At 48.6% G+C, this 20,582-nt stretch overlaps 1 protein-coding gene across 1 annotated transcript in view; it reads left to right on the top strand.

The window, feature by feature from the left end:
• NOS3 (nitric oxide synthase 3) overlaps positions 1-20,582 on the top strand; it is a 54,636-nt gene that overhangs the window by 16,010 nt on the left and 18,044 nt on the right. The window contains exons 5-16 of the mRNA XM_067470459.1: positions 1,142-1,233; positions 1,333-1,474; positions 5,389-5,528; positions 5,836-6,010; positions 6,977-7,078; positions 7,867-8,061; positions 10,961-11,034; positions 11,718-11,862; positions 12,073-12,177; positions 12,905-12,972; positions 15,743-15,859; positions 18,332-18,506. Coding sequence (XP_067326560.1) covers positions 1,142-1,233; positions 1,333-1,474; positions 5,389-5,528; positions 5,836-6,010; positions 6,977-7,078; positions 7,867-8,061; positions 10,961-11,034; positions 11,718-11,862; positions 12,073-12,177; positions 12,905-12,972; positions 15,743-15,859; positions 18,332-18,506 — 1,530 coding nt within the window. The remainder of the gene's footprint in view (positions 1-1,141; positions 1,234-1,332; positions 1,475-5,388; positions 5,529-5,835; positions 6,011-6,976; positions 7,079-7,866; positions 8,062-10,960; positions 11,035-11,717; positions 11,863-12,072; positions 12,178-12,904; positions 12,973-15,742; positions 15,860-18,331; positions 18,507-20,582) is intronic.

Raw genomic sequence — 20,582 nt, 5'->3', positions numbered from 1 at the left:
CAGCACCCTCAGGACGCAACTGACCAAGCGGAGGGTGCGGGGAGCAAGCATGTTGTGCCTGGAGGCGGGCAGAAGTGGAAGCACTCCTTACTTGGATGCCTTCAGACCAATGCCCAGCACTTCCAGATCTATAGGCAGAACACATGCGCGTGGTCACTCCTCCAGCCACTCTTGTTGCCCGGCATCTCTTTCCAAGAGCAAGAGCTTTAGATTCTTGGCCTCCAAAAGATCTTTTCCTCGTTGTCCCTGCTTCCAGCATCCTCCAAGGCTTGCTATTTGGAAAGAGAGTGACCACTTCCAGATCTATAGGCAGAACTCGTGCGTGTGGTCACTCCTCCAGCCATTCTTGTTGCCCGGCATCTCTTTCCAAGAGCAAGAGCTCAAGATTCTTGGTCTCCAAAAGATCTTTTCCTTGCTGTCCCTGCTTCCAACATCCTCCAAGGCTTGCTATTTGGAAAGAGAGTGACCACTTCCAGATCTATAGGCAGAACTCATGCATGTGGTCACTCCTCTGGCCACTCTTGTTGCCCGGCATCTCTTTCCAAGAGCAAGAGCTCTAGATTCTTGGTCTCCAAAAGATCTTTTCCTCGTTGTCCCTGCTTCCAACATCTTCCAGGGCTTGCTATTTGGAAAGAGAGTGACCACTTCCAGATCTATAGGCAGAACTCGTGCGTATGGTCACTCCTCCAGCCATTCTTGTTGCCCGGCATCTCTTTCGAAGAGCAAGAGCTCTAGATTCTTGGCCTCCAAAAGATCTTTTCCTTGTTGTCCCTGCTTCCAACATCCTCCAAGGCTTGCTATTTGAAAAGAGAGTGACCACTTGGCATCTTCTTTGCTTGTGGACAGACTCTCCAGCGTCACAGTGCTTCAGAGATGCCTCTTTCTTGGGGGTCTTCCTCCCCAATTCTCCCCACCCTGTATCCCTTGCTCATCCAGCTGGCCTTCTGGGCCCACCTGCCATTTTCCCATCCCATCTCTGGCATTTAGTCTCTTGCATGAGGGTTTTGTCTGGACAAATGGACCTCCGCTTTGTCCCCAAGCAGGGCATGAAAGGGGCTACTTGAGGGCATGAGGCCACAGAGAAGAGCTTGGGATCCCTCCTTGTTGTTGTCCTTTGGTCCTTCACCTTGCTCTCTTGCAGGTTTTCGATGCCCGGGACTGCACCAGCGCCCAGGAGATGTTCACCTCCGTCTGCACCCACATCAACTACGCCACCAACCGTGGCAACCTGCGGTGAGTGGATGGCCCTGCTTCTCTGCTTTTGTGGGATGCCCCATTGATGGCCATGCTGTGGCCTGACCTCTGGTTGGTGCTTCCCCCTCCCTTCCCCAGGTCAGCCATCACCATCTTCCCGCAGCGCATGGCAGGACGAGGGGACTTCCGCATCTGGAACCAGCAGCTGATCCGCTACGCGGGGTACAAGCAGCAAGACGGCAGCATCCTGGGAGACCCGGCCACCATTGAGCTCACCGAGGTGAGGGTCAGCGCCCCTCTCACTTGCTGCCAAGCGCCAGATAAGGATGCTGAGAAGTATCAGGGGAGCTGAGGGATGATTTATTGTTGCCACCAATTTGAAAGGAACCAGTATTCAGGAGATTTTACCCCAGTTCCCAATTTTAAAAAGACTTAGCCGATTTGCAATGGAGGTTGCCGATTAGGAACCAAATTTACCATCAAGTTAGGAGGGAGGCTGTTCAATTGCACCTCCTCCTTTATTAAGAAAGTAATAACTTAGTAGTAATTACACTGTATATACTGTAGCGTGACTGGAGAGAAGAATGTAGATTTATTTGGTTACTTTTCCCTGCGTTTCTGCCACCACGTGAGGTAAGTTGTAATATTGTGAGAAATGGCACTTTGGACACAGAATAGACGGAGCTGAGGCAATCTTCAAATAAAAGTTAACAATTTTATTAAGTACACAGCGTGTGGTTGCAAGACATAACTTTTCCTTGTTGCACTTGGAATAATACTTGTAACTTTAACAGTTCATTCTTTCAAGTAACACAGTCTCTTTCTGACGTAGAGCACTTGTTTCAGACAAAGTTTCCATACAGGGATGTTTCCCTTGTTTAATCCTCCCTAGATCAAATACTAAGTAACCTATTCTTTAGCCTCTCCTTAGACTAAAAGAATACCAGCTATGTTTCACCATTCGGCTGCACTAGCCTGAGAAACTTCCAATAGTCAAACCCAGCTTTTCAAAGCCTCAAAGTTTTGCTTCACAAGTCACTCTGCCACCTTTCTTTTCCTTCTCTCCTAACTCCTCACTTCTCTGAACCTAACTCCTGAGTGCTCACTCCTCTAAACCTAAACCCTAACTGATTTTTAACTGTCATTTTTTCAAACTCTCCCCTCTAAGTTCCTCCCACTTCCCTCTCTCCTGCATCGGTCTCCATGGCAACGCACACGGAGGACTCTTCTGACTTAGACCACTCCAGCATTACTGCAGCCAATCTAAACACAAATACAGTTAAAATCATACAATTTATAATCAACTCCTGTACAGATGTCACACCTGCCCATTGGAGGGCTCAGTCAGGACCCAGGACAGCGGTCACTGAGTGGCCAGTTTGGGAAAGAGACAGGAACACCTCCACACCTTTCCTGCATTGCACACTCTTATGCGTATTGCACGCATAAGCATTACCAACCTCTTGCTCTCAGTGCACAATGGGCTTCAGGGAGATCACATCTACACTGACCATTTAATGCAGTTTTAAACTGGTATTTCAGGAAATGGTTTCGCTGTGCAGATGATAACACAGGTAACCCCAGAACCAGGTGGGGATGACACAAACCACAGAACACTCATGAGAGGGATTAAGGGCTTTGTTTTGCATGCTTTCGTGCCTGTTTATTGTCTGGGCCTCACAGTTTGAAACCGGTTTCGAACTGCATTAAATGGTCAATGTAGATGGGACCCAAAGTCAGCATCCTATTCTTAGGTCCTGCAGAACAAAACCTCTTCAGCCAGGAATGTAGGCTTGTCCTGCTTTGAGAGGAAGAAAATACACAAGGCTTTTCTCTTGTGAAAGTTTCTTGCTGTTTTGCTTTGCCATGAGTTATTTATTGTTGTATTGTTATTGTTGTGTTTTTGTTTCTGATGTACTTCGGCTCGGCCTCTTGTAAGCCGCACCGAGTCCTGCGGTATTACAGTGTACACATATATGGCAAACATTCAATGCCCATTTTTGACATACAAACATTTACCGACATACACAGAGGCTATTTAACTTTTTCTGGCCGCCAGGGGAGCTGTCGCTTTCCTCGTCCATCTGCGACGCTGATGAAGCACTTCCGCATTCCCCGCATGCTTCCCCGCTGGAATGCTTTGCTGGAGTCTTCTTTATGGCCTCATAAATCAGTTAATTTAGCTTCCCCACACTTTTAAGGTGGTACCTTATTTTCCTACTTGACAGATGCAACTGTCTTTCGGGTTGCAAAGGTCGACAACAGGCTACACACAATTGGTTGGAAACCCACTCCAACCCGGGCTGGCTTCGAACTCATGACCTTTTGGTCAAAGTGATCTTAATGCAGCTTATTTATTTGTCGTGTCAGAACAACCAGTCAAATTATATTACATTTCTAACAGAACAAAGCAAACAAGCAAATTACAAAATGTGTGAGTCTGGTAGCTAATTAAATGTCCTTTGACCAGTATCTAGCCACTTGGAGTGCTTCTGGTGTTCCTGCAAGAAGGTCCTTCATTGTGCATGTAGCAGGGCTCAGGTTGCATTGCAGCAGGTGGTCAGTGGTTTGCTCCTCTCCACACTTGCATGTCATGGACTCCACTTTGTGGCCCCATTTCTGAAGGTTGGCTCTGCATCTCGTGGTGCCAGAGCACAGTCTGTTCAGCGCCTTCCAAGTCGCCCCGTCTTCTGTGTGCCCAGGGGGGAGTCTCTCATCTGGTATCACCCATGGATTGAGGTGCTGGGTTTGGGCCTGCCACTTTTGGACTCTCGCTTGCTGGGGTGTTCCAGCGAGTGTCTCTGTAGATCTAAGAAAACTATGTCTTGATTTAAGTCATTGACGTGCTGGCTGATACCCAAACAGGGGGTGAGCTGGAGATGTCTCTGCCTTGGTCCTTTCACTAATGGCTGCCACTTCCCGGCGGATGTCAGGTGATGCAAAACCGGCTAAGCAGTGTAATTTCTCCAGTGGTGTAGGGCGCAGACACCCTGTGATAATGCGGCATATCTCATTAAGAGCCACATCCACTGTTTTAACGTGGTGAGATGTGTTCCACACTGGGCATGCGTACTCAGCAGTAGAGTAGCACAGCACAAGGGCAGATGTCTTCACTGTATCTGGTTGTGATCCCCAGGTTGTGCCAGTCCGCTTTCGTATGATATTGTTTCTAGCGCCCACTTTTTGCTTGATGTTCAGGCAGTGCTTCTTGTAGGTCAGAGCACGGTTCAGAGTGACTCCCAGGTATTTGGGTGTGCTGCAATGCTCCAGTGGGATTCCTTCCCAGTGGGATTCCTTCCTTAATGCAGCTGACACCCAGCCAGCTGCGCCACAATCCCGGTATAAAGTTTTTTATTATTATTATTAGAGTGGAAGGAGGTGATGTTTCCATGACATGACCAAGGCAGGAAAAGACCGTGTAATGGTGTAATGCTCAGCCTCTTTTGACAAATGGGAAGAGCACACAAAGTATGTGAAATATGTTGGAGCATGCAAGGAATCAGTGAGAGAGTGTGTGTCAACTGTAAAATAAGATGCATGAAGCTAATGAGGCTGAGCTAGGGACTTTTGGATACTGTTACATTTTTGTTCAGGCTCGAGCTGTGTAGGTGCACAGTTTGAAGACAGAGGTAGAGAGAGAGAGAGTTTGGAGTGTACTTTCGCTTCATGAGCTGCTGAAGGAGTTTATCCATATGGACAAAGAAAGATTATTTTAAATCTCTCATAAAAGGACATTATGTGAGTTGATGCAACTGATCATGCTGTACATATGTTGTTCTAAACTAAGAAGAGTAAACTACTTCTTTAGTGTTCACCTGTGTGGCATATTTTCTTTCTCTGGCAAGGCAATGTGTGGGCTGATCAAACGTGAGCTACACGTAGTTTATTTTACATTACATCACAAAATATGCAGTGTGTGAATGTTTGTTGTACATATGTTGTTCTAAACTAAGAAGAGTAAACGACTTGTTCTTTAGTGTTCACCTGCGTGGCATATTTTCTTTCTCTGGCAAGTCAATGTGTGGGCTGGTCAAATGTGAACTACACGTGGTTTATTTTACATTACATCACAAAATATGCAGTGTGTGAATGCGTATGATGCTTGCTTGTTCTTGTTTTGCTTGTTTTCCAAATGAGAGAGCCCACCCCTCACCGTCCCTGTCCTACCCTCACCTGTTGCCTTCTGCCCCCCAGGTCTGTGCCCAGTACGGATGGCGGCCCCCCTTTGGGCGCTTCGATGTGCTCCCGCTCTTGTTGCAGGCCCCAGACGAGGACCCCGAGCTCTTCCCGCTGCCCCCCGAACTGGTCCTGGAGGTGCCCATCAAGCACCCCACGTGAGTGACCCAGACTGTGGAATAGGAAGCCTGGTGGTCTCCTCCTCTGGAGATTTCTAAACAGAGGATGGATGGCCATCTGTTGGGAGGGTTTGGATTGTGTCCTCTTGGCTGGCAGAAAGGGTCTGGACTGGATGGTCTTTAGAGATCCCTTCCAACTCTGGGACCTCTCTCTCTCTCTCATATCTATGGCTGGATGGCCATCTGTTGGGGGGCTTGGATGGTGTCCTCCTGGCTGGTGGAATGGGGCCAGACGGGATGGTGCCTGGGGATCCCTTCCCATTCCGTGACTGTTATGATTCCACAGGCTGAAATGCTTTGAGGAGATGGGGCTCCGCTGGTACGCACTGCCGGCCGTCTCCAACCTTCTGCTGGAGATCGGGGGGCTGGAGTTCCCGGCGGCCCCCTTCAGTGGGTGGTATGTGGGCTGTGAGATCGGCATGAGGGACTTCTGTGACTCCCAGCGCTACAACGTCCTGCAGGTACCTCTTGTGGTGGGATCACCGCCCCTTACCTGTAGCTCACCTGTGCCTGGATGGGGTTATGCTGGGTTTCCGCAGTCCTGCAGGTACCTCTTGTGGTGGGATCACCGCCCCTCACCTGTAGCTCACCTGTGCCTGGATGGGGCTATGCTGGGCTTCCACAGTCCTGCAGGTACCTCTTGTGGTGGGATCACCGCTCCTCACCTGTAGTTCACCTGTGCCTAGATGGGGTTATGCTGGGCTTCTACAGTCCTGCAGGTACCTCTTGTGGTGGGATCACCGCCCCTCACCTGTAGCTCACCTGTGCCTGGATGGGGTTATGCTGGGCTTCCACAGTCCTGCAGGTACCTCTTGTGGTGGGATCACCGCCCCTCACCTATAGCTCACCTGTGCCTAGATGGGGTTATGCTGGGCTTCCACAGTCCTGCAGGTACCTCTTCTGGTGGGATCACCGCCCCTCACCTGTCTCTCACCTGTGCCTGGATGGGGTTATGCTGGGCTTCCGCAGTCCTGCAGGTACCTCTTGCGGTGGGATCACCGCCCCTCACCTGTAGCTCACCTGTACCTGGGGTCAATGGGGGTCAAGCTGGGCTTCCGCAGTCGCTTGTGCCACCATCTACTCCCAGGGATTTCTGAAGAGTTGCTAAACTAGTGCTTAGCATTGAGTTCAGTGGAGTGGAAAACATGACGGAAAAAGGAGATACCTCCAGCAGGGTTGGCTTTCTCCTTCTGTCTGTGAGCAGGTTTCAGTTGAGGGTCCCTAGTGCTTAGCACTGACACTTTTCCAATGCTGAGCTTGAGAGAGAAGTAGCCTCTGGCCATGTGCAGAGGACCTTTTACACCATCATCACCATCATCATTATTGTGCAGTGGTTTGAGCCCCATGTTGGGGCCCCTTCACCCCAAGACTCAGACACAAGAGAGGTTGCATGTCCCATTCTCCTGGGCTGCCCTTGTTTTCCACAGGATCTGGCGGAGCGCATGAAGCTGGACACGCGGACAACTCTGTCCCTCTGGAAGGACAAAGCAGCCGTGGAGATGAACGTGGCCGTCCTACACAGCTTCCAGGTGAGGAAGGAATATTGTTTACCTTCTAAAGCTTTTCTACCAGTCTGCGCTATACAGCCTTTAATATCCTAGCAATGCACAATGTTCAGGGCAATGAATGATGCTTTACTTCAGCAAAACAAAGGATAAGCAAATGCAATTGAAAAGTGCAAAAGAAAGCAAGGAAATCTCAATCTAGACACAAATTAAAGTCTCTTACAAAGTCCCAAAAGAAACACCAGTCTTCCATCAGACAAAGGGCAATGAACTAAGTCCTTAGCAGCAGACACAAAGCAGATTCCATTGGAGTGAAAACACAGATATATAAACCCACTTTCCTAGTTCCAATAGACCTCACTATCTCTGAGGATGCTTGCCATAGATGCAGATGAAATGTCAGGAGAAAATGCCTCTAGAACATGGCCATATAGCCCGAAAAAACCTACAACAACCCATCAGTATCAGGGTTGTTGTTACAAGCGAAAGTTGACTGCTCCTGCTTCTGATTTATAGCCCTGAATTCCCATACAAGAGGTGCTAGGGTGTCTCCCAATTAGCTCAGCGTTTTTAGCAGCTATTCTGTGCTCTGTCTCTTTTTGTTTCTCTAGAAATGTGGGCACTTTCAAACCTTCACCATCTGATTCTTCTTCTCCCTCCAATTCCTGAGCACTTCCCTGCTCCACTTCCTCTTCAGAAGATGAGAAATCCTTAACACTCAACTGTGTGGTGTTTTTAAGTGAGAAGGCTTCTTCCTGGCCTCGAGTGCAATACCAAGGATCATCCTCTTTCCTACTTCTCCCCTCCTGCAGGTAGCCAAGGTGACCATTGTGGACCACCACGCGGCCGGGGAATCCTTCATGAAGCACCTGGAGAACGAGCAGCGGATGCGGGGAGGCTGTCCCTCGGACTGGGTCTGGCTGGTGCCCCCCATCTCCGGGAGCCTCTCGCCCATCTTCCACCAAGAGCTGGTCAACTACCAGCTCTCTCCTTGCTTCCGGTACCAGGTCAGGCCAGCCACACACTATGATTATTCTGTGGGTTTTGATATCTGCAGGAAGGCCAATTCATCCAAATCACAGAATGCATGGGCTTGCATCCAACTAGAGTAGACACATTGAATCAGGGGGATTTACTTGGGTGTTGACTGTCCATGCAACAGTTGATCTAATGTAGGCTTGGGCAAACTTTGGCCCTGCCTTCAGGTGTTTTGGACTCCAACTCCCACCATTCCTCACAGCCTCAGGCCCTTTCCTTTTCCCCCTCAGCCGCTTAAGCGGCTGAGGGGGAAAAGGAAAGGGCCTGAGGCTGTGAGGAATGGTGGGAGTTGGAGTCCAAAACACCTGAAGATAGGGCCAAAGTTTGCCCAAGCCTAGTCTACGGACACAAATTGTAAGTTTATAGAATTCTAGAGTTGGAAGAGACTCCAAAGGTCATCCAGTCCAGTGAGGCTGAAGCCACCTCGGACCTTTCTTTCCTTGAGGTGTTCCTTGGAAAGGGCACCATAACTGTTGCAACTCAGAGTAAGCTTCACCTTGCTTCCAAACACCACCACACAAGAGCTGTAGTTTTATGGTTTATTGAGGAAAAAATCCAAGTCAAAATAAAGAATAAGCATTGCAAAGTTCCAAAGATTTGGGTTAAATGCAGAATATAGTTCCAAAGATCTTCAGGTAAAAACAGGAGGCACATCCTTATAGGCAAAGTTCAAACCAGAGTCCAAGGTACAAGCAATAAAACAATTGCACCAAGAATCACCATGCAAGAAATCCCAAGCTTGCTGCTTTCATGAAGCTTTCAGGCTAATAAGCTACGTTGAACTGACGCTTTCCCTTAGTTTGCAAGAAGCCTAAATACCTTTCTAACATGAAAACATTATGCTCTCACCAACATGAAAGCATTGCGATGACCTTGGCCCAAGCTGGCTTCCCGTCTGCCGGCCAGGCGAGAACTCCACCTGACCCGCAAATCAAGACGAGCCTGCCGGGTCAGGTCACTATCAAGGCTTTCTGAACTTTCAGTATCAGCATGGGAAGGAGGCAAAAGCCTCCCCACCTGTCCGCTATCTCCTTCATTAAAATTCCTTTCTTATGAGAACTGCTGTGTTGTTGACTCTCCACTGTCTGTGGGAGCCTCCGAAAAAGACCTAGAAGCAGGCCCAGGGATCTGAGGCACAGAAAAAGAGCCAGGAATCTGAATCCCATCATCCTCATCATCAGGGAACATCTCAGCCAGAACAATAACCTTCTCCAGAAAAGGCCTCAAAGGAAGGGAATGGATTTGAGCATAGCAGAGGAAGGAGAGCAGGTGCCTCTGTCTTGGGGCTTTCGTGTGCCCTTGGTTGGCCACATTGTGTTTGCACCACAAGGGCATCTTTGCAGTTGCTTCCTTGCAAATGGCTTTGTAGCTTTCCTGGAGGAGGAGGAGGGTCACAGGTGGTACATGGTGTGCCAAGACAGGTGGAAGCACTGTGCTTCTTTGCCAGCTGTCAGTGTAGAACAAAGCCCAAAGTCTCCTGAAAGCGATCCGCGCCAGGAAGGATCCCGCCGAGCGGTCGATTCCTTCCACGTCACCAACTTCCGCTTTGCTCTGGGCCTTGGACAGAAGGAGAAGGAGGCATGCCAAATGCAAAGCCAACGATACCCAACACATCGCTTCCAAAAAGGAAGGAAAGGTTCCTGCCTGCATTTAGCACTTTAGCAAGGAGAGGGTGGGGTGGGACATTCTGTCTGTACAGTCTGTGTATATGTGTTTTGTGTGTGTATATATTTGTGTATATGTGTATATATGTGTGTTTGAGTGTGTGTATATAGTTTTGCACATACGTTGTAATGTATTTTTGGGGTTTTTAAGTCTCTTCATCTGTGTTTTTCTGATGGTCACTTGTTGGTCTGATAGGTGTCTTGTGTCCAAATTTGGTGTCAATTTGTCCAGTGGTCTTTGAGTTATGTTAATCCAACAAACAAACATTACATGTATACACACACACACACACACACACTAGCTATCCCCTGCCATGCGTTGTTGTGGCCCAGTCTGTGTATATGTGTTTTGTGTGTGTATATGTGTATATATGTGTTTGCGTATATATATGTGGTTTTGTGCATACATTGTAATGTATTTTGGGGGATTTTTTTGGCTTTTTAAGTCTCTTCTGCTGTGTTTTTCCATGTTTTTATGAGTGATGGTCACTTGTTGACCTGAGAGGTGTCTTGTGTCCAAATTTGGTGTCAATTCATCCAGTGGTTTTTGAGTATGTCAATCCCACAAATGAACATGACATGTTTATTTATATAGATATATACTATGGCGTTCAGGTATTTTGCGTAACTTTAAGGGCTGTGGCCTCATCCTACAGACTTCTGGCATTTGCAGATTGAGGGAGTGCTTGCCATTGTTTGAATCCTTGAGTGGTTCATCCCAGGACTTCATCCCATGAGAGAAGGAGAGCGGGGGAATTGTAGTTTTGCCACGGCACTTTGAGATGCCCTGTTGTGAAAGTGGAATCTACTTCTTCCAGGAACTCCAGTGGAGTTTCCTTCCTCCCTGGAGGTGTTTAAGCAGAGGCTGGATGGGCTTCTGTCAGGAGGACTTGGATTGTATATTCCCATCTGGCAAAAAGGGGGGTGAACTGGATGACCTTTGGGAGTACCTTCCAATTGTAGTAAAATCAGCTGGAGTTTCTTTCTCTGGTTGATTTTGAGCAGAGAGAGGCTGACTGGTTATCTCTCATGAGGGCTTTGATTGTGTTTTTCTTGCCTGGCTGGATGGTCCTTGGGGTCCCTTCTGACCCAATATCCCTTCTGACCCCATAGAGAGAACTGGGTTGGGAGGGAGGATGGTTGCAGTCTGGCAGACGTGTCCTTTCTGTGTGCCTGTCCCTCTTGACCTGCTCTTGCTCCACAGACGGACCCTTGGAAGACCTACATCCCCAAAGGCACCACCGTCACTCGCAAGAAGACGTTCCGGGAGATTGCCAAGTAGGTAGAGGCAAAGGTTTTCTTGTGGTACGTCTACTTTGGCCCTCCGGGTGTTTTGGACTTCAACTGAAGCAATTCCTAAGGAATTGTGGGAGATGAAATCCAAAACACCTGGAGGGCCAACATTTGCCCATGTCTGGTATACACTGTAGAATCAATGACCAGGTTGCTGATGATGGAGGTTGTGGAGCTTGGGTCTCCTGCCAAGTAGGTAGAGGCAATGGTTTTCTTGTGGAACATCTACACCAGGCATGGGCAAACTTTGGCCCTACAGGTGTTTTGGACTTCAATGGAAGCAATTCCTAAGAAGTCCAAAACACCTGGAGGGCCGAAGTTGGACCATACCTGGTGTACACTGTAGAATCAATGACCAGGTTGCTGATGATGAAGGTTGTTGAGCTTGGGTCTCCTGCCAAGTAGGTAGAGGCAATGGTTTTCTTGTGGAACGTCTACACCAGGCATGGGCAAACTTTGGCCCTCCAGGTGTTTTGGACTCCAACTGAAGCAATTCCTAAGGAATTGTGGGAGTTGAAGTCCAAAACACCTGGAGGGCCGAAGTTGGACCATGCCTGGTGTGAATCAATGACTGGGTTGCTGATGATGGAGGTTGTGGAGCTTGAGTCTCCTGCCCCTTGGGAGGAGGGTCTTCTGTGGCTCAGATTCAGGTCTGGCTCCCTCCACAGTGCGGTCAAGATTTCAGCCAAGCTGATGGGCCACGTCATGGCACGCCGTGTCAAGGCTACGATCCTGTATGCCTCGGAGACCGGGAAGAGCAGGGCCTACGCCTTGAACCTGCAGCAGCTCTTCAAGAGCACCTTTGCTCCCCAGGTGAGCCCATGTTTCTTTGGGGGGGCAGTGTGGTCCCTGGCATTTGTGGCATATGCACACTTTCCCCTGTAAGAGGAAGATGTGCACGTGCCCTTTCCCCATGGCTTTTGGGGACTGAAGGGTCCAAGGTGAATCTAAGTGGCATCCAGAAATGGGCATCCATTGGCCTAAGACCCCTCCCACATTCGTTCATTGTGCTTCCTTCCACAGGTGCTGTGCATGGATGAATATGACGTGGTCTCCCTGGAGCACGAGACCCTGGTCTTGGTGGTGACCAGCACCTTTGGCAATGGAGACCCCCCTGAGAATGGAGAGGTATTGCTGCAAATGGGATGAGTTGGGACCCCCCAGGACACTGCTGCAGTGTGGGATTCATTAAGTCAGGGCGCTGATATTTGTGGTTTGTAGAATCCCAAGTGTGCTGCTTTCCAGGCTAATAAGCTACGTTGAACTGACGCTTTCCCTTGGTCTGCAAGGGAAAAGAAGCCTAAATACCTTTCTAACATGAAAACATTACATGAAATCATTGCGATGACCTTTCACCGAGCTGGCTTCTTGTCTGCCAGCCAAGCGAGAACTCCTCCTGACCCGCAAATCAAGACTAGCCCTCTTTGGGAAGACACTGTCTTAAATAGCTTCAACAGGAAACAAACACAACTGTTGACTTCAAAGAGCAGGGAACAATCACTTACTTAACTGCTGGCCTGAAACTGTCAATCAACTGCTGGCCGAAGTACCTAGCTTTGCCTTCTAAACAATACTCACACAGCTTTCTGGTGCTTCCAGCAGAGCAGCTAGCCTTTAACTACAGGAGTCAAGCACAAACTCAGCTTTCAAGTGCAATCAAAGACAAGGCTTCCTTGAAGCAAGGGAGCAAAGGTGGCTTCTTGTTTCCCCAACTTCTGTGGGAACCCAAGGGCCAGGTATCCTCCTCCTCTTCTTCCTCCTCTTCTTCCTCTTCCTCCTTCTCCTGCCTTTTCCTGCAGAAGTGATTACAAAGAGCTGAATCCTCTTGTCTCTCCTTTTCCCCTTTCATTCTCAGGGTTTTGCCAAGGCCTTGATGGAGATGTCTTGCCCTTACTTGGGAGCCGCTGAGCCAGAGCTGCAGAAGTAAGACACACAGCATTTGAGATCTCCTCCTCCTTTTCTCCTCCTTGGCTTTATTTCTTTGGGTCCAGTTGAAGTGAGTCCCAATAAGGCACCTTGTAATTCTACCTTTGCAAAGGCTGCAATTCTGGTGTGACCGAGTCCTTAGGTGGAGAACATGCCTCCAGGTCCTTCCTTCCTTCTTGGCTTGTCCTTCATGTGGCCTTCAAGGCAATGGAGGCACATCCCTTACCTTCATGTCCAGGTGCATTATGGCCATTCCCTCTATTGTTCATTACAGAGCGCCATGTGGAGTCTGGTAGGAATCACAAAATCCTAGAGTTGGAAGAGACCCCAGGGATCGTCTAGTCCAGGAATCCTCAAACTGTGGCCCTCCAGTTGTTTGGGCCTTCAACTCCCAGAATTCCTGACAACTGAACAAGCTCGTTAGGGCTTCTGGGAGTTGGAGGCCCAAAGAGCTGGAGGGCTGCAGTTTGAAGATGCCTGATCTAGTCCAACCCACTTTTTCCTGCCGAGCAGGAAAAGCACAATCAAAGCACCCCTGACAGCTGGCCATCCAGTTGGCCCATCATCAGCCAAAATGAATGATGCAACCCTTTGTCATGAGTATCACATGATCATTACTTTTCAGCATGTCTCTTAGGTGATGCATCACTACCCACTAATTATTCCGCAGGTATGTGACCACATGTCCATTAGAACTGTATTTTACACAGTAGAATCATTGCCAATGCATTCCTATCTAACAATGCATTTTCTGTCTAACAAAACAGTCCAAGAGAAGGTGATCTAGGACTCTTAGTAGATAACAAGCTGAGCATGAGCCAGGAGTGTGATGCAGCACCTATAAAAGCCAATGTGATTCTGGGCTGCATCAATAGGAGTCTTCTAGATCGAGGGAAGTCCTAGTCCCACTCTCTTCGGCTTTGGTCAGACCTCACCTGGAATATTTCTGGGCAAATCAATTCAATATGGAGATGGACAAGATGGAAGGTGTCTGGAGAAGGATGACCAAATGGCCCAAGGTCTGGAAGCCGTTAATCCCTCTGATGAGGGAGCTGCAGGGGATGTTGAGCTTGGAGAAGAGGAGGATACGTGAGGACACAAGAGCCATGTTTATACGTTTGGAAACCTGTCCTGTTGAAGAGGAATGAGATCCAAATTGCAGGAAAAGAGATTCCACTTGAATATTAGGAAGAACCTCCTGACAGTCAGAGCTGCTCAGCAGTGTAATACGTATGATAGATCTCCATCCCTATGTTGCAACTCAGAGTAAGCTTCACCTTGCTTCCAAACACCACCACACAAGAGCTGTAGTTTTATAGTTTATTGAGGAAAAAATCCAAGTCACAATAAAGAATAAGCATTGCAAAGTTCCAAAGATTAAGGTTAAATGCAGAATATAGTTCCAAAGATCTTCAGGTAAAAGCAAGAGACATAATCCTATTGGCAAAGTTCAAACCAGAGTCCCAGGTACAAGCAAGAAAACAATTGCCCCATAAATCACAATGCAAGAAATCCCAAGCGTGCTGCTTTCCAGGCTAATAAGCTACGTTGAACTGACACTTTCCCTTGGTTTGCAAGAAGCCTAAATACCTTTCTAACATGAAAACATTACATGAAATCATTGCAATGACCTCTCACCGAGCTGGCTTCTCATCTGCTGGCCAAGCGAGAACTCTGCCTGACCCACAAATCAAGACGAGGTTGCCGGGTCAGGTCACTATCAAGGCTTTCAGTACTTTCAGTATCAGCGTGGGAAGGAGGCAAATGCCACCCCACCTGTTCGCTATCTCCTTCGTTAAAATTCTTTTCTCCTGAGAACCGCTGTGTTGATGTTGACTCTGCACTGTCTGACCCTGCACTGTCTGTGGGAGCCGTAGGTCCAGAGATCTGAGGCACAGAAAAAGAGCCAGGAATTGGAATCCCACCATCCTCATCATAGAATCATAGAATCAAAGAGTTGGAAGAGACCTCATGGGCCATCCAGTCCAACCCCATTCTGCCAAGAAGCAGGAATATTGCATTCAAATCACCCCTGACAAATGGCCATCCAGCCTCTGCTTAAAAGCTTCCAAAGAAGGAGCCTCCACCACACTCCCTCCGGGACAGAGAGTTCCACTGCTGAACGGCTCTCACAGTCAGGAAGTTCTTCCTAATGTTCAGATGGAATCTCCTCTCTTGTAATTTGAAGCCATTGTTCCGCGTCCTAGTCTCCAAGGAAGCAGAAAACAGGCTTGCTCCCTCCTCCCTGTGGCTTCCTCTCACATATTTATACATGGCTATCATATCCCCTCTCAGCCTTCTCTTCTTCAGGCTAAACATGCCCAGTTCCCTAAGCCGCTCCTCATAGGGCTTGTTCTCCAGACCCTTGATCATTTTAGTCGCCCTCCTCTGGACACATTCCAGCTCGTCAATATCTTTCTTGAATTGTGGTGCCCAGAAGTGGACACAGTATTCCAGGTGTGGTCTAACCAAAGCAGAATAGAGGGGTAGCATTACTTCCTTAGATCTAGACACTAGACATCATCACAGAACATCTCAGCCACAACACCCTGGAGGTCTTTGAGCAGAGGCCATCTGGCCATTTGTAGGGAATGCTTTTTTGTGCCTTCCTCCATGATGGAATGGGATTGGACTGGATGGTCTTTGAGGGTCCCTTCCAGCTCTGGCATTCTTTGATTCCAAGCCCTCTGTGGACTCCTGCGCTCACGCCATTCCCACCCATGGACCTCCCACCCACCTTTGGCCTCATCCTTCTTTTCTCTTCCAGGAGCTACAAGATGCGCTTCAACAGCATCTCCCAGTCCGACTCCTTCGTGGCGTCTTGGAGGAAGAAGCGCCGGGAGTCCAGCAACACCGACAGCGCAGGGGCCCTGGGGACACTCCGGTAAGGCCCCGGGGAGCAGGAAATGGGGCAGTGTCGGGCTGCATGGACCCCACTCCTTGGTCCTCTCGGCCTTTCCTTCCCACCTGACCCCCCGGCCAAGCCTTCCCCTGTTCTAATGAGTTGAGTGGGAGTGGGAAGGGTCCCCCAGGAGGAGAAGATGCTGAGAAGGAGGCCAAGGAGAGCCAGAAATGCGGCGCAGCCTCCCTCCACGCAGGTTGTTCCTGCTGAAACGGCACAAAGGGGTGCCCTAGATTGCGAAAGGTGAGGGAGGGGAGGAGGCAGGGGAGCTGCCTTTGGAAGTGGAGCATGGAAATCAATACAGTCTCGACCGGTTTGAGCAGCCAGGGTCCAGGAGGCCCCGGTCGGTTTGAATCCATTGTGGACAATGTGGCATTTTGTGGGCTTGGTGTGGTTGGACTGCTCACCGAGGGAGAAGCGGAGGATGAACATTAGGAAGAGGGGACGGGCAGGAGAGCCACCTTTGCACATTGGGATATTGGGATGAGAGGGACTTAAAATACATTGGCAGAAGGAAGAGCAGGATTATGTTAAACAATTAGGTCACCTTAGTATACTTCCTGTTAGATAGATAGATAGATAGATAGATAGATAGATAGATAGATAGATAGACACTAGCTGTACCCGCCATGCATTGCTGTGGCCAACCTTCCCTCTTTCTCTCCTTCTTTACCTCCTTCCTTCACTCCCTCTTTCCTTCCTTCCTTCCTGTCTTTCCTTCTCTTCTTCCTTCCTTCCTTCTCTATCTCTTTCCTTCCTTCCCCTTTTTCTTTCTCTTCTTCTGTCTCTCTTTTCTTCCTTCTCTTTTTCCTTCTTTCCTTCTCTCCCCCTTCCTTCACTCCCTCTTTCCTTCCTTCTTTCCCTTTTTTCTTTCCATCTCTCCTTCCTTCCTTTTCTAACTTTCCTTCCTTCCCCCTTTTTCTTTCCCTCCCTCTTTCTCTCCTTCTTTACCTCCTTCCTTCACTCCTTCCTTCCTTCCTTCCTTCCTTCCTTCCTTCCTTCCTTCCTTCCTTCCTTCCTGTCTTTCCTTCTCTTCTTCCTTCCTTCCTTCTCTATCTCTTTCCTTCCCTTTTTTCTTTCTCCTCTTCTGTCTCTCTTTCTTCCTTCTCTTTTTCCTTCTTTCCTTCTCTCCCCTTTCCTTCACTCCCTCTTTCCTTCCTTTCCCCCCTTTTTTCTTTGCTTTTCTCCTTCCTTCACTCCCTCTTCCTTCACTCTTTCCTTCTTTCCTTCTCTCCCCCTTCCTTCACTCCCTCTTTCCTTCCTTCTTTCCCTTTTTTTCTTTCCATCTCTCCTTCCTCCCTTCTCTAACTTTCCTTCCTTCCTTCCCCCCTTTTCTTTCCCTCCCTCTTTCTCTCCTTTCTTCCTTCGCTATTTCTTTCCTTCCTTCCTTCTCTCTTTGCTTCCATGCTTCCTTATCCCTTTCCTTCTTTCTTTCCCTCCCTCCCTCCCTCTTTCTTTTCTTTCTTTTCTTTCTTTTCTCCCCTTCACTCCCTCTTTCTTCCCTTTTTTCTGTATTGTCATTTAGCTTTTCATCATTTAGCTTTTGGGGGCTTTTTAAGTCCCTTCTGCTGTGTTTTTCAGTGTTTTTATGAGTGAAGGACGTACATTGGGTTGTTAGGTGTCTTGTGTCCAAATTTGGTGTCAATTCCCCCAGTGGGTTTTGAGTTCTGTTAATCTCACAAACAAACATTTCATTTATATATATATATATATATAGAGAGAGAGAGAGAGAGAGAGAGAGAGAGAGAGAGAGTTTACATTACTTATATTCCACCTCTCTCACCTTAAAGGGGACTTGGAGCGGATGACAGAACACAGATGCAGCAAACATTCAGTGCTGTTATACACTGACAAGACAGACAGCTGGAGAGATAGATAGATAGATAGATAGATAGATAGATAGATAGAGATATAGATAGAGATATAGATAGAGATATAGAGAGAGGCTTTCCATCTTCGGCATCTTGGATGCTTGTGCTTGGACCGGCCACAGGAGGGTGCTACCGCTCCACTTTCCCTGCAAAGAGCTTTGTCCGTAAACTTCCTCCTTGATCGAATTGCAGGCATTTTCCTGGCATTTCCTTATGGGTGCCTTAAATACTTCCCTGCTTTAAGCAGTACCTATTTATCTACTCACATTGCTGTTTTCGAAACCACTAGGTAGACAGAAGCTGGGCTAAAGGCCAGGAGTTCACCTGACCCAGAATTCAAACTGTCAAGCTTTCGGTTGGCAAGATTTATTGTAGTTGCAGCTTGGTGTGGGCCAACTTTGGACCTCCAGGTATTTCGGACTTCAATTAACACAGTTCTTAGCAGCGGATTGGCTGTTAGGAATTGTGGGAGTTGAAGTCTAAAACACCTGGAGGGTGGGCCAAAGTTGGCCCATGCCTGATATGTGTATTAGCTTTGGATCGCATATGCATGCATTTTCCCCTGTCTTGGTCTCCCTGGCAGGTTCTCGGTCTTTGGCCTGGGCTCGAGGGCCTACCCGCACTTCTGCGCCTTTGCGCACGCCGTGGACACGCGCCTGGAGGAGCTGGGAGGGGAGCGCATCCTGCCCATGGGCGAAGGGGACGAGCTCTGCGGGCAGGAGGAGGCCTTCCGCACCTGGGCCAGGAGCGTCTTCAAGGTGGGCACCTTCGAGGAGGGGGTTCAAGGGTACGGGGTGCGCTTTGGTGCCAGCTGGGCCAACGCGAGTGCCCCAAAGGCCAGGCCAGGCAAGCTGGGTGTCTGTTTGGCTGCCCCTTTGCAAGCCCTTCTTTGCAGCAGTGTCTTCCTGGGAGGTCTTTTTACCTGTAGTCAAGCAGAAGCTAGCTCTGCTTCTCTTCTTGAGCCTGGGATTTACCCCATTTGAGCAGCAGACCCACAAACAGCAGAAGGATCCATGTATTGTCGGAGGCTTTCGTGGCCGGAATCACTGGGTTGTTGTAGGTTTTTTTCAGACTATATGGCCATGTCCTAGAGGCATTCTCTCCTGACGTTTTGCATGCATCTATGGCAAGCATCCTCAGAGGTAGTGAGGTCTGTTGGAACTAGGAAAAGGGGTTTATATATCTGTGGAATGACCAGGGTGGGACAAAGAACTCTTGTCTTTTGGGGCAAGGCGTGAATGTTTCAACTGACCACCTTGATTAGCATTTGATGGCCTGGCAGTGCCTGGGGGAATCTTTTGTTGAGAGATGATTAGATGTCCTTGTTTGTTTCTTCTCTGTTGTTTTGCTGTTGTAATTTTAGAGTTTTTAAATAGTGGGAGCCAGATTTTGTTCGGGCTCCCACTTCCTCCTTTCTGTTGAAATTGTCCACATGCTTGTGTATTTCAGTGGCTTCTCTGTGTAGTCTGACATGGTGGTTGTGAGAATGGTCCAGCATTTCTGTGTTCTCAAATAATAATCTGCTGTGTCCAGGCTGGTTCCTCAGGTGCTCTGCTATGGCTGACTTCTCTGGTTGAAGTAGTCTGCGGCACCTTTCATGTTCCTTGATGCGTGTCTGGGCAATGCTGCTGCATTTGGTGGTCCCTCTGGAGACTTCTTCTCCACAGCTGCATGGTACGGTAGACTCCTGCAGAGGGGAGAGGGTCCCTCTTGTCCTTTGCTGAACGGAGCATTGGTTGGATTTTCTTGGTGGGTCTGGAGATGGTTTGTATGTTGTGTTTCCTCATCAGCTTCCCACTGCGGTCAGTGGTTCCCTTGATGTCTGGCAGGAACCCTTTCCCTCTGGGTGGATCTCTGTCTTGACTCTTGTGGCTTCTTCTCAGTTGTCTTGCCGCTCTTCTGATGTCTGAGGTGGAGTCTCCCTTGGCCTGGAGAGCCCAGTTGAGGTGGTTCAGTTCATCTTGGAGGATGTGGGCTTCGCAGATTCTTTTTGCACGGTCTGCCAAGGCTTGAATGGGGCTTCTTTTTTTACTTGGGTGATGGTTGGAGTTTTGATGTCGATATCTATCCGTGTGTGTGGGTTTTCTGTAAACGGTGTGACCTAATTGTTGATCTGGTTTGCGGATGACTAGGACATCTAGAAAAGGCAGTCTTCCTTCCTTTTCTTTTTCCATGGTGAACTGGATGTTTGGGTGGATGCTGTTGAGATGTTCCAGGAACCTGTTGAGTTCTTCTTCTCCATGGCTCCAAATGGTGAAGGTGTCATCCACATATCTGAACCGTATGTTTGGGTGGATGCTGTTGAGATGGTCCAGGAACCTGTTGAGTTCTTCTCCATGGCTCCAAATGGTGAAGGTGCCATCCACATATCTGAACCATATGTTTGGGTGGATGCTGTTGAGATGGTCCAGGAACCTGTTGAGTTCTTCTCCATGGCTCCAAATGGTGAAGGTGCCATCCACATCTCTGAACCATATGTTTGGGTGGATGCTGTTGAGATGGTCCAGGAACCTGTTGAGTTTTTCTCCTCCATGGCTCCAAATGGTGAAGGTGCCATCCACATCTCTGAACCGTATGTTTGGGTGGATGCTGCTGAGATGGTCCAGGAACCTGTTGAGTTCTTTTCCTCCACGGCTCCAAATGGTGAAGGTGTCATCCACATATCTGAACCATATGTTTGGGTGGATGCTGTTGAGATGTTCCAGGAACCTGTTGAGTTCTTCTTCTCCATGGCTCCAAATGGTGAAGGTGTCATCCACATATCTGAACCATATGTTTGGGTGGATGCTGTTGAGATGGTCCAGGAACCTGTTGAGTTCTTCTTCTCCATGGCT

Source organism: Anolis sagrei, chromosome 6, assembly GCF_037176765.1.
Source record: "Anolis sagrei isolate rAnoSag1 chromosome 6, rAnoSag1.mat, whole genome shotgun sequence".
Lineage (NCBI taxonomy): Eukaryota > Metazoa > Chordata > Lepidosauria > Squamata > Dactyloidae > Anolis > Anolis sagrei.
Note: the sequence above shows the minus strand (reverse complement) of the source record. Positions and strands in the feature narration are given on the sequence as shown.